Below are 14,077 nucleotides of genomic sequence, written 5' to 3'. Positions count from 1 at the left end.
GAGCTATTTGTGTGTGTGTGTGTGTGTGTATTTGTAGATGGGTGGGGGGTGTCAGGTGTCAGCTGTAGAGGCAAAGTTGAATCCTGCACAGGACAAGCCCCTTCATTCATTGAGTCAAAAACTAAAACAAAACCTGCAACAACAGTAACTGAAGACCTGTGTAACCCGGGAGCTCTTTGGGTAATTCTCAGTATTTTAACCACATTTGTTTGCACGTGACCCTGAGAGCAGTCTGCTGCTGTGACAATAGAGGAACTACTTTCTATGTATCCTAATGAAGCTTGCTAAAACACGTTTATTTGGGTTAAAATATCTTGCAGCGAATGTTTACAACAGAGCTAATTACAACAGTGCTTTCTGTTTCTGAAGAAGAAGAAGAAGAAGAAGAAGAAGAGAGTAGAAGCACAACAGCAGCTCGAGTGAGCTTTAAATGTCAGAGGACTCTGAGCTTCCACTGACCTTTAGTTTAAAGGTTGGCGCCTCTGGATTAAATATCTCTTCACTTTTGTTGACAGTGTATCTTCACAACTTTTCAGTGTCTAAAACCGCAATGAGTTTATTGTAAGACATTCATTTCATCTACATAATCAACTTTTCTTCCTTCTTTCAATGATAAATATTTGAACAGATAAAAACATGATTCAGACACTGAATGTATTATTCTTTACATTTCAAACAGTTTTGGCCCCAAAAGAATGAAATGATTCAAACCTCCGTTCAGTCCAATGTCCTCTCGGTGTTGCGTGACAGAAGAGAACACTGTTGGAACTTGGATTTTTTATTTGTTTTCCAGTTTAGAAAAGCACAAGTAACCCTCGAGTATTATTGAACCACAGCGGTGCTGCTGGCTGTTTATATTCTAGGAAGCCATTTTTCTTCGGGCCCTCTGTAGTCTGCCTGAAATAAAGTCTGTGGTGAACACAAGCTGAACGTTTTCTTCTACAATACGAAATATGTTAATACTTAAAGGACTTTGTAACCTAAAAGCATGAAAGATTAGACAAAAATATAAAGTCTTCTCAGACAGCCGACTGTAACAAACCAGGATTTCTTATAAGCAAAAAGATGCGACACACATTTCAAAATGATGAAAACAGAGACGGTCTTCTTCGACTCATTTGGATTTATTGAGACGTCATCATTCCAGAAACCGAAGTTGTTCACATTATAAAGGCTTCACGTCTTGTTGCATAGAGGTTTCGGTATTTGGTCCGTCACATGACTAGAATATGTTCATTCTATTTTTTTTTTTTTTTAAAGCACAAGCGGAGGTAAACGGGAAGAAATGAAAGTCTTCAGGTTTTAGTTTATTGAAGTGCATTTTTTGTTCTTTGTAGTTGTTTTTGTGGAACGTGTGTGTTTGTGAGAGTTATTGAGCTCACGAGCCACAGTTGTCATGTTTCTACTGAACCTTCTTTCTTTAATCCGTCAGCAGAACATCAACATTGCCGTTATGGCATTGAAAAGAAAAAAAGAAAAAGTTGTGACTCCAAATTTAGGTATTTAACGAAGAAAATCCCCAGACTTCAAACTCTACAAGATTCATCTACATCAAGCTCAAAGGGAGGCAGACTTCCAGTTTGTCGTGCGAGCGAGCCGGTGCGCTCTCACTTCTTCTTGGCATGTTTCTGGCAGATGGCGACGTACTCCAGCACGTCCTCGGGGGAGCCCATGGCCACGGGAGCCCGCTGGTGGATGCTGTCGGGCTGGATGTCCAGAATGGGCTCTAAGCCGGTGGAGGCCATGCCGCCCGCCTGCTCCATGATGAAGGCCATGGGGTTGCCTTCGTACAGCAGCCGCAGCTTGGAGGAAGAGGAGGGAAGTTTAGCTTCCAGACCCAATGTCAAACTCTACCAAAGCAATATAATAATCCCATATTTAATTACTAGTTTAGACGTCTCTGGATGGTTTAGCTCTTTCATGAGACTGTCTCCCTCCTTTCCTGTATTCATTACTCACAATACAGCATTACAAGTACCAACAGTTAAAGAATACGTTCACAAGACAATAGTCAGGCAAACACTGAAACAGGTTTTTCTTTCCCATAAACATTTTCCAAATGACGAATGATTACAGCAAGAAAAACCTGTTTCAACGTTCATGTGGACGCCTGATTATTGCTTTAAGACAGATTTGAAACATTGTGAAACTATCCTTTAAGACAAAGAAACGGAGAGAAACCTTTTACGAATCAAAACTGTAAAACAATCTGCAGATAAATAGTAAATCTGAAACTGTACAAAGTTGACCGAATGTTTGACCTGAATAAAATAATAACTTTAATGTTGCATGACTTCTAAACTGTACTCAAAACTCAAGCGCCTGGATTTGTTTCCTTCTTGTTTGCATTTGTTGTGTGCGTGTTAAAAAACACTTTTTTTGCACTTTGAAAACTCTCATTATTCTGCATTACAAGTCAGGTGCGTTCTACCATTTTCTTTTTATTTTTTAATGTGACAACATCAAGTTTGGCTCAGTCTTGCAAACGCTGGAAGGATGTGGAGAGTGAAGAAACGACATTGTGACACTTTCTTCAGTTTGCTCTCATGTTACAAATGACAACCATGAAGTGATCCTAACAAAGTGTCTCTCCTATGTGCCGTAGAGCTCTGCTGTAGTCAAAAACCATTCAAAATCACACACACTACTTTCTCAATGGAGGCTCACGTCTTTCACACAACATCCATAAACTTATATTATTGTGTCATTCACTTTGTTTGCTCATTTGAGATTTCAGATCATTTATTTAAGGTCCTTAAAACCAGTCATATGAAATAGAATGACGTGTGTGGGAGCAGCAGGGAGACTTTGTACCTTTCCTTGGGGGCTCTTCACATTTCCCGGGTATAAAAAGATGCCTCCGTACATCAGCGTCCGGTGGACGTCTGCCACCATGGAGCCGATGTATCGGGCGCCGTACGGCTCTGTGCCGTCCTGCAATCATTTACAATGTGGCGTTAATGAGCAACTTAAAAGAGCTACATTTAAAGAAAAGGACTCATTAGCGTCTGCAGTCTTGGATGAGACATCTCTATCTTGGCAAACAGACATATTTACATCTTAATGCATGTTGATTAACGCCCACTGCCCCCGGTTAATAAATAACATACAAACACGACTATGATTGACGTTTTCCCCACACATCAGTGTTACCTGAGGGAACTTCTTCTTCTGCAGGTACTCCGTCACCGCCGGGTCAAAGTGCATGGCGTAGCCTTCGTTCACGCTGTAAATCTTGCCTCGCTTCTTGATCTTCACGTCCCGGTCGACCAGGATGAATTCGCCAATAGCCTGATGAGCAATAAGCAGAACAGGTTTTCGGCAAACATCAATTTGCAAGATATTGAATGCAAAAACACATGGCTTTCAAGAGAGTACTAACTGATTATTTAGGTGGTTTTTGTGGGATAAAACCGGGTGGAAAAATACCAAACTATGGAGGGACAAGCCTTTACATCTGTGTGCTTGTGTACGCCGAGTGCTCTTTTCATTGAACAGATACTAACTGGGTCGAGCATGAAGCCGTTGACTCCTTGGCCGGTGGAGATCACCATCATGGTGGCGCTGCCGTAGAGGGCGTAGCCGGCCGCCACAAGGGTCCTGCCGGGGTGCAGGGCGTCCTTCTCACACGGCTCATCGTCTGTGTACTGAGGGAACAGTTTGAACTCGTCAGTCATTTATTTATTATCTATAATAAAAAAATGAATCAGTTTGCTACTAAATATTAGAGTCTTCACATGTGCAGCTATGAAGAAAAGTGTCTGTTCAAACTATTTCATATCCATTGATCACACCTTTTTTATTTAATTGACCATGTTAGTAAAACGGCATTACGCGATCGTACATTTTAACTGCCACTTAACAGGAATGTTTTGCCAAAAAAGACCACTTTGAGAAGTGGAGACCTTGTTTCTTAGGTTTTATCACCCGGATGATTAAACTCTGAGGGGGCAACACTCCATCAGCGTGAGATTAACGACAGTGAATCGGGAAAAAGGACAAAGACGTGAATCCAAACTCGTGTTCGTACCTTTTTGTAGATGGCGAAGATGGTTCCGATGGAGACGAGACAGTCGATGTTGGAGGAGCCGTCCAGAGGGTCAAAGCACACGATGTATTTGCCCTGGAAGAGACGTTTGTAAAACAAGTTGTTTACATTCAGCGTTGCTCGCCAAAGAAACGTGTCGCGTGTACATCCCGGAGGTCACATTTACGTGCTAAACACATCTACATTCGTCATAAAGCATTCGCAAAGCAGGTTTTTAAAAAGTATTTTTACTCTCAGAGAAACAGCGCCACAGTTCTCCTCCAGAAACTACACAGCGACCGCTGTGCAAGAGTTTGACTTGTACTCGTTGACAAAGTACTTTTTATTTGACAGGAACTGAAACCCAAGACCTTTTTATTTGTTTCACTGAACCGGTTAAAAAAAAGAAGATAAGATCTCATGAGGAAAAGATCTCAAAAACACTTAAACTGGATGATCCTGTTTTTTCGTTTGCCGACGGGTCATTTCAGAGATAAGAGGTGAATTAAATGAGAGCAGGTTTCCTCAAGCTCAGCGGGGTCCAAAGGAACCTCAAAACAGAAGACGCCCAGTTCTGTTCCAACATCTAAAAGGTCTCCGCCGGTCACACTCACCCTCGCTTCCGGCTCTATGACGATGGCCTTCTCGTTCTCCTCAGACACCAGCACGCAGGAGGTGAAAGACGACTTGATCATGTTGATGATCAGATCGTTGGACAGAATGTCCAGCTTCTTCACCTGGTCGCCCGTCACATTGGTGCCGCCAGCAATGCCATAACTGAGGAGACATTAAAAAAAACACATAAAAACAAACGGTGAGGCTGAAAAGTCTGCAAACACAAAACCAGATCAGTGTAGAAGTGTGCACGAACAAATCACAACTAGTGTCCAGTGAAGAGGAAGGAAGTAAAGAAAATAAAGTGCAAGTGACGCATGACACCGCATTTTTTAACTCTTTGTGTGAGATAGAGCCTGAATAATCAGCAAAAAAAAAAAGTTTAGAGCAGGAAAATAATTCAGCTCATGCAAACAAACACAACAATGCAAAATGTACATGAACTTAAATATTTAGGGGATAAGTCTATTTTTGCAGTAGCTACAGTAAGATGGCGTCAGTAAAGCAGAGTTAAAGTCCAACACAGCGCATAGTCATGCTATAATAATAATAATAATAAATAATACTACTACTACTACTACTACTACTAATAATAATAATAATAATAATAATAATAAACAACAACAACAACAACATGCACAAATGCAAAACAACAATAAAAAACTGAGAACAAAAAGACAAAACAAGGCAATAAGACAGTAGTGTCGCACAAATACACTGATTCCTTAAGGCTGCACATAATACACACTAAACTAAGTGGGCGTGGTGCTTTCAGGTTCGCGCTTCCTGATTGGCGCCACTGAGAGCCTGAATCTCCGGCTCAGTTTGTTGCCAACGTGGATGCACGAGTCTGCAAACAACTGCGTAAAAAGAGAAACAACTGAAGTCTTCTCCTCAGCGGGGGGGGGGGGGGGGGGGGTCGATAACTCACAGGTGGGCGATGCCGGCTTTACGCACGGCGCTGGAGATGGCCTTCACCGCCGTGCACAGCGAGTTGAGCAGCGTGGTCAGCTCCCCGGTGCCCTTCGCCTTCCTGCCCTCCTCCATGACGAACGTGGTCATGGTCACCACGTTGGTGTCGAAGACTCCTTGGTCGGACATGGCTGCGTTCCAGTGAGAGAGAGTCGAATTGGAGGAGAGTGCTGCAGGTTTTAAAGGCTCTGGAACGCGGAACTGGAGTGGCGAAAGTGTTGTGGGTGTGTGTGTGAGGACACGGAGGGCCAATCCAGAGCTGCGGGAGAGGTGTGGCCCCGCTGGAGACACCACCCATCTCTGTACAAACTGAGCAGTGATGAAATGATAACGTTACCAATGGAGGGATGTGACCAGGAGAATAGACCTGAACTCACACCAACGTTGCGCAAGACGTGCTCGTGCGCTGTTCAGCAGGTTTGATAGAGTACAGGAAGAGTTTCATCATCTCTTTATTCTGGTTCACATTCCTCTTGCTTTTGAAAATATGAACTTTTCAGCTTTCAGATGATTGTTCGTGGTTTTTTTTTTTTTGGTACTGCTTATTGTTTGTAAATGTCATTCTGATGCTTTTTTGTAAAGCGTTTAAAATGTGTTTTTTTTACATGTATTTGTTTGTGTGTGTGTGGGTGTGTGTGTGTGTGTGTGTGTGTGTGTGTGTGTGTGTGTGTGTGTGTGTGTGTGTGTGTGTGTGTGTGTGTGTAGGGGCCTTTGTACATACACAAAGATCCCATTGACCGGATCACACAGAGGATGGACACACACACACATCCATATATGTACATCTTGCTGGACCTCCATTTCTCACTTTTAGGTGTAAATCTTTGTTATTCTCCTCAGTTTGCTTTTGTTTTTTGTCCCCGTCTTACTTTGTATACTTTTTTGGATCGTATATGTGTTCATGTACTTGTCTGCACTTGTTTTGTACTCACTTTTCTACAGAATAAAAAAGAAAAAAATATTTATTTAGCCATTCGAGTTAGTGTAAAGTCAATAAAACAGACCCGGAAAAACCTGCTACCCCTGCAAAAAACAATAAAAAAAATTTAAAAGTGTCATATATAGAAATAAAGCTGTTTTTGCATTGTCTATCAAACCATGTATTATTCAACAGTCCATATCATTTTGGTCTGGGGCTGTTTTCCGTGGTTTGGGTCCCTTATTATTGGCTATTAAGGGAAATGTTAATGCTGCAGACCACAATGTTTGGGCCTCTAACGTTGGTGTCAACAGTTTTTGGAGAGCCCTTCAATGTTTCAACAAGTCAGGTGAAATGTTGAAAGAACCAGTAACATTGGGATGAACTGGAATTGCCAGAATTTTGTAGAAAGCCTTCAGAAAAGTGGAGCTCCTCCACTGCACGTCTGCTTCTTGCTGCCCTGTTGGAATATAATCTCAAAAAGAAATATTCAAACAGATTTATTGTCAAGGTTCACGTTAATCTGTCACATAACCTACTATGACTTTTACATAATGCAACAATACAAAACCAGTCAATGTTTCTAAAATAAGTTTTTTAAAAATTGAACACATTACATGCATTTTTCTGCATTTTATTAATTTTTTACATTACATTTTAGATATTAGTGTGTCTACAGTGGTGGAAGAAGTACTCAGATCTTGTATGTAAGTAAAACTAGCAATACGACAGAGTATATATATATAATAAAAGACATGCATTCAAAATTTAACATGAGTAAAAGTACAAAAGTATTCTCAGCAAAATATACCTAAAGTACCAAAAGTGCTTATTATGAAGTGTCCCATTTCAGAATAATGTACATTAATAGATTATAATTATTGATGTGTTAATATGTTCAGTGTAATGTTGCAGTTGGTGAAGGTAAAGCTTATTTTAATAACAATATATACTACTGGACAGCTTGTAAACGTCCCCTTCAGGGATCAATAGTTTGATCTTCATCTATAATACATCGTAATGTATGAGTTGTATATTCTGTATTATACAGTGGAGAAATAAGTAGGCTGCAATAGATCTGTAAAAGTAAATGTACTTCATTCAATGTACTTTCCACTACTGCTTGATGTTAAACCACAAACAGGTGAAACATATTTTACTCTCCAATCACATCACTGCACAAGAAGAGTGGAAACATTTTCGTATGCGTTGAAATGCGAACAATCCGCCACAGGGTGGCGGCCTTGGTCAGTGACCCAAAGTGTCAGCCAAGCATTCCCATTAAACTTCGAAATAATCACGATAGCTTTACATATGTGTTGTATAAACTATTTTACGGGTTATTTCGCTCATGAAGCTGTTAAAATGAGCAAAAACAAAGCTTCAATTTGCACTTCAGTGACGCAGGACACAATTAACAAGCATTCATATTAATGCGCCAAACGAAAACTGCCCCATTTAAGATACGTAGAGGTTCCAAGAACTATATTGTTGCGCGGGTGTGTTACCTGTAACTAAGATTCCTGAGATTTAACCTAACAGATGTCACACCAGGCCTGCATTTTAATTAACAATTACTGTTATCTTCGGATAGTCTAACTCTGGACACCTTTCTAAACGGCCGGATAAAGTAGGCCCAACCTTGCGAGCAGGTAAACTGACGTACACCTGAGCGTCATAGCACACTGAGCGGACTGAGCTTCTCCTGGGAACCGACTGCGCATGACCGCGGAATCAGCCAATCGCTGCTGCTGCTGCGGCGGACAAGTACAAAGAGGCTGCTGGTGGTGCAGACGGGACGTGTGCCACGGGGCTAAAGTATAACCGTGTAGAAGTTACGTTTGTACCGCAACCGGACGATTTACCCTCCAACAACCAAACCTCCGAGGACAACCAGGTAACAGCGAGGAGGAGTTGCATTCAAGTCCCAAAAAACAGCTCGAGGACACACTTGGCGTCGGGTGAGTTAACGCGTTGCAGTCGCAGACCTGATATATTTACTTCATGTAGTATTTAAGCGTTTGATGGTGTTTTTGTGCGTATAAAGGCATGCACAGGTGTATACATATGTGTGTATATATATATATATATCTGCATGTTACATGGTTGTGGGTCAGCGACCAGACAATCCCATGAAGCGCTGCTAGTTAAACAGGATTATGTTTAAAGTCATATGGTGTTTGTTGTTGCACATGCTCGTTGAGGTAATCTGGTGGGGGATTTTAATGTTCTTACCCCCCCAACCAAACAAACTTGTTCCCGCCAGACGGGTGTCATGGAAGTATATCTCACAACGCTGCATGTATGTGGTTTGGACTTTGAGCTCCATGTGGTGTATAAAAGTCTTGTTTATTCATTAGAGATTTAACTTTAAAACAGTTTTCCAGACACTGACCCACCTCTCCTTGGGTTTCAGTAATCCCTTCCCATTATATAACCCGCACTGACTCATGCATGCCATGCATTTAACAGCTTAAATCTGGGTCCACCACAGATTTGCAGGCCCCAAACACCCTCAACCCAAGCTCCTAAACGCATATTATTCATATAACTGCACTCTCGTCCATTGTGTCTTGATTGAAAGGGACTTTGACATGTTTCATACAGTGCTGTTGGTCATATGCAGCCTCCGAACCACACGGCAGAGTTAATTCTTCTGATTTGCCGTGCCACTACCTATTTTCTTCCTGCCAGAGGTTGAAGCGGGCAGATGAAAGCTCTGCTGAAGCGTTTTGGGAGAAGAATGGTGGGGATATAGACCTGGGTGGTGGTCTCTATTGTGCTGGGGGGGGAAGGAGTGTCAAATAAAGGGCTCTTCATCTTCTGCAGGGCTCACAGGCTCACACACGCACTTTTTTTCTTTTATAGATGAAGCACTGAATTGATACGTCAAAGGGAAGAATATGAGCTCTGACATCGGTTTAATGAAATTCTTCGGCTTCCAGTGTGGCACTTTTTGGCACATCCCTGAGTCCACTTTTCTACACTTGGGTATAACAAGAATACAGATTACAAACCGTGCTTTCATCGAAGGAGACCCGACAAAGCATTCCTTCAGACATTAAAGTACCAACCAGCTGTGGGCTTTAATGAACCTGGTGATCTTTTGTACAGTTGATTTGGGAAAATATCATATTTTCTACAAACTACTTTCATGATTTTTCCAGGTGTTTAACTCTACCTTACCTGATGACTGTCAGCATAAATGCATCACATAGCTGTTGGTGTGCGGGCCTCCTGCGTGTTTCACTGACATTATACTGAGCTGGTTGGCGCTGTGAACCAGCTTAGTGTTAGATCTGTACATTGTGCGTGTCCTCCATCAGCAGCCGGAGCATTCCTCAGCCGCTCAGCGGTCTCCCGCTAACGCGTAAGCGGGTCGGGGGGGAGCACAGCCTAGCGTCGGGTGGTACATCGGGCTTAGAGGCGCTCCGGGTCTCCACGTCGGCAGGGTCGGCCCGTCTGCCCTTTTTGTGGACATATGGCAGAGTTCTCTCAATTAACACCTTCGTGAGACGACCCTTCTGTCCACATGATCAAAGCCGGGCCTCCCCGCCCCCCCCCCCCCCCTCACCCTAACCTCCACCTCCCTGTGATTACGACTCCCATCCCTCCTGTGTTTGTTTAGAGGAACTGACTTCCACCCCACTGCTCCCTCTGAGTGGGTTGCACATCAAATCTGGCCCTGCTTTTCTTGCAGCTGTACAGTTTTCAGCCTCAGTGTTTTCTCTGTAATTTGACGTCGAGGGGGAGCCGAGTTGTAATTTTAGTCTCGGTCGAACATCTGTGCATGCTTCTGTCCCATTTGTTCCTCTCTTGGATGTTTGGCTGCTTAGAATAGTGATACGTTGTTGTTTTACCTTGAAGAACATGTCCTTTTTACGTCCTTACTGGTGTGGGTATTTGAGTGTGGAGGTGACGGGAGTTGTTACAGCTGTTCAGAGCTGTAAGTGTGGGATGAAGACCTACATGAGCCTCGGGGGCGGCCCTGTTATTACGAGATCAAACCTACTTTGTAGATCCACTGAAACGAAACGGTTAGAGCTCCCATGCAAAAGCCAAACCTCACTGAGAACTGAAGGAATAAAGGTGCATATTTGACGAAAGCTACATGGGTTTAGTGAGATTAGATTGTAAGTCACGTAAGTAGCCTGTAGGCATCGACCTGTAAGATCTAAAACAGCAAGGCCAGCGCAGCACATTTTACACGGAGGACTAATAAAAACACAAAAAAGGAAAGTCAGGCCTCAGGGAATCCTCCTAAAAGACTTCCTGGGGCAGCTGCCAGGCCACAACCTCGCATTGTTTGCACATTTGCTCGGAAGTCCTTATTGGTGTGATCAAAGCTTGAAAATCCTTTTTTTTTTTTTTTAAATCTGTGCTTGTTGGACTTTAGAGGATTAACAGAGTCTGAGATGGATTTGGAGACATTTGTGTTATCGGCCGGGTTTCGGCTTTTTCCTGCACTCACTGATCACGTATTGACATCCATGTTTGTCGTTTATGTTTACGTTCATCGTCATGTTTTTTTTGGGGGGAGTGGCTCTAGTTCTTCGGAGGCAGACTATTAAATTCACGAAATGACAAACATCGCACAAGGTGGATATTGTTACTATTGGACAGAACCAGGCTAGCAGTTTCCCTTGTTTCCATTCTTTATGCTAAGCTAAGTTAGCTGGCTAGTGGCTTTACCATGATATTTGGCGTACAGACGTGACAGTGGTATCAATCTCCTCATCTAACTCTGGGCAAGAAACCAAATAAGTGTATTCAACAAACTGTTGACCATATCCCTTTTCTTAAACTCTTTTATTTTGTTAACGATATGGCAGTATCTGGTGCCACCTTCAGGTTGAATTTATTTAAAAACAGTGAATTTGTATCGTCATGTAGATCTAAAATATGATCCTTAAAGATAATCGTAGGTGACGTACAATACGACTCTTAAGAAGTGTTCCTTTTTAAGAACCCATCCTTCAAACTAGCCTATTTTCCCTTTGGCTTGTTAAATGCTGCATCAAATATCGCACTATTCTGGAGTGAAATGTTCCCTCAGTGTGACCTGGATAGGTTTCCAACTAACCGTTCGGAGGATTGTTAGATGATTGACTCCTGCAGGCTTCAACTTGTGGATGTGAGATTTCTGTCGGGAGGCAAATTGTGTCGGTGGAGGTATTTGTGTGTAGCTGGGATTAACCCCGGCTAAACCTCGAAGTGTGTTTCACAAAGACGTTTGGTTTCCTGGTATGTTAATCCCTTTTCTTTCATTCGGGCCTCCTCTCGGTCAGCATGTGCTCTTTGGGTCACAGGCGATCCGGAGGGATAATTGAGTTTAAATGAGGATTTTATTTTCCTGGTCTCTCATTTGAATTTCTGTTCGTTTCTCCAACTCCTGCAAACCTGCTACCTTTTATTATGACCTTCTGAGTTGTTTTAGTAGATAACTGTTATGTTGACTTACCGTTCATAAACACTGCCTGGAAAATGTGCGACCACAGTGGGAGGAGTGAGAGAAGAGAATGTGGTGAGGCCACTCGCTTATCTTTCACTGCTATATTTTCCAGTCTGTACAATAAACAAAACGTTATACATATACCGGTAAGCACAAAATTACTTTAAAGTAGAATCCAGAAAAATGAGGTAAAGATATACCCTATAAAACGGTTCATATTGTCATTTATATCCGCCAGCAGATGTGCAACAACAGCCAATTACACACACTTGTTTTCTTCTTTTGTTATTGAGATGATTTACCAAGAATTTAAAGAGGATCAGTATATGTTGCCATGAGGTGTTTGCTCCATTTGTGGTTTTACTGAGCGACTTGTGCCCGATTAGACCGAATTAACCGCTACAGAACGCACACATTGTTGACTAGAAACCTTATTTTTTCTAACATGAAAGCCGTACCATTGCACGTGGGTGACTATATTCCTTCATTACAACAAATGCCGTGTTGTAAGTGTAGATCATTCCTCTCACTGTTGTAGGGATTAAACATGCAGCCAGAGTTATTATTATAAACGGCTTTGGCCATATTGAAGAAATATGTCACTAAATGGCTTTTTCTCCATCAGTGTTTCATAGTTTTTGATGTGCGAGTGAATTCCTGCGATGCAGAAATTGTGCATTTTGTACTTTGTGAGGATCATGGACCAGCTGCATCAGGTGACGGGAGTTGCTGCCTTGCTGAAGGGTTAGAGCATCATCTGTCACACTGGGATTAAACCAGCAGTCTTGTTGTCGCTGCTCCGTTCGTCCTAACAAGACCGCCTCGCTGCTTCCAGCTTTCTGTGTCTGTAGAGTGACCTCAGAGGCGCTGAAGTGCTGCAGACATGATCGAAATCAGCACTTTGTATTTACCAAACATCCGTGGTTGTCTGTGTCACTCGAGGCGAAGCAGCTCCCCCTCAGCTCGTCTTTATCCCTCCTGAACGACGAGTGAAAGATCCCGCCTTGTTTCTCGTACGTTACGCAGGACGAGGCAGGTGCAAAGTGAATCCAGGGCTCAACTGATGCGTGATAATCCCTCAGCTATGCAGGCGTGCTCAGACTGCGTCTGTCAAGTTGAAGCATTCCACGAGAAGGAAGTCTGATTTTTGAATTTAGGCAGAACTCGACCCTTACCAAGAGAGCTAACCAGCCTGCTGGCCTTGTTTACCAGCCAGTCTAAACATAGCAAGAGTCCCAAACATATTCCAGTCTTTTACCCGAGCGAGGCGACCGGCGTTGCTGGCTTTTTCATTTGGCAGCTGATGTTGCCGGGGTCTTAGAAAGGGAGGAGTGAGTGAAGGGGTATTCAGTTGGTTGCAATCTGGAACCACACTGCTAGATGCCACCAAATCTATGAATTTCAACTTCTCATTTCCAAGCTGGAAGTTTTTACATTTCTTCTTTTGAAAAGTTGCGCAGACTTGCTCCAACCTGTCTGTCTTTTGAGCCTTTTGACTAAAAGTGTCAGTTCTCATTTCCTGCCGTTGGGTTAAACACGTGATGGTTTGCATGCGTCTGAGCCTTTTTATAGGAGGATCTGTGAGTCTTTAATGCAGAAAATAGACACGGTCCCTCCACTTAAAGCCTGTCTTTAGAGTATGACACCCTCTCTGGGCTTAAAAGGTGACTTTAAAACGTTTTGTAATTAACTTCTTCACAGAGAATCCACACCATTATCCTCTGCACACCACAGACGGAGCTGCCAGGGATTCCTCTGTTTGCGGCTGAGAGAAGCCCAGAGCCACCAGGCTGCTCATGTTACAGCCTCCCTCTCTTCCTGCTATTGTCAGCTTACTGTGTGTGTGTGTTTGGTGTCCGAGCGGCCGCGTCGTGATTGGCTCGTCCTCCGCCATGTGAGACGGCGTCGGGTGACGTCTCCGTGTTAATCCCTCATTGCTCGCTCTCCGGTTGTACTGGGAGCTGTCCCGTGTTGAAATGCACCCGCACGATAACTTTGAGACATTTTAAGACGCGAGGAAGGTGAGTGCCAGTTATGATTTTAAGTCCACAGTTGCTGATACAACTGTTGCATTGTTTTCTGCAGATGTCTT

General features: G+C 42.9%; 2 protein-coding genes across 4 annotated transcripts in view; one reads left to right on the top strand and one right to left on the bottom strand.

Annotated features, from left to right (window-relative positions):
- Positions 1-848: 848 nt before the first annotated feature.
- Positions 849-5,819, bottom strand: fbp1a (fructose-1,6-bisphosphatase 1a). Its single transcript, XM_079270538.1, has 7 exons — positions 5,574-5,819; positions 4,642-4,804; positions 4,031-4,123; positions 3,507-3,647; positions 3,154-3,291; positions 2,815-2,934; positions 849-1,802 (listed from the first exon to the last, which is right to left on the bottom strand). Exons 1-7 carry the CDS (start codon positions 5,741-5,743, stop codon positions 1,608-1,610), a joined length of 1,020 nt encoding a protein of 339 aa, XP_079126664.1. The 5' UTR covers positions 5,744-5,819; the 3' UTR covers positions 849-1,607.
- A 2,563-nt stretch (positions 5,820-8,382) lies between these two features.
- kank1a (KN motif and ankyrin repeat domains 1a) overlaps positions 8,383-14,077 on the top strand; it is a 42,667-nt gene continuing 36,972 nt past the window's right edge. For 2 of the 3 annotated variants that reach the window (XM_079270505.1, XM_079270502.1), the window contains exon 1: positions 8,383-8,494. The gene's annotated coding sequence lies outside the window, so the exon portion shown is untranslated. Of the gene's footprint in view, positions 8,495-13,960; positions 14,007-14,077 lie in introns of those variants that run through there. The other variant, XM_079270504.1, reaches the window with a different exon arrangement.

Source organism: Melanostigma gelatinosum (genome assembly GCF_949748355.1).
Source record: "Melanostigma gelatinosum genome assembly, chromosome: 6".
Taxonomy (NCBI): Eukaryota; Metazoa; Chordata; class Actinopteri; order Perciformes; family Zoarcidae; genus Melanostigma; species Melanostigma gelatinosum.
The sequence above is the reverse complement of the archived record's forward strand: the minus strand, read 5'-3'. Positions and strand labels throughout refer to the sequence as shown.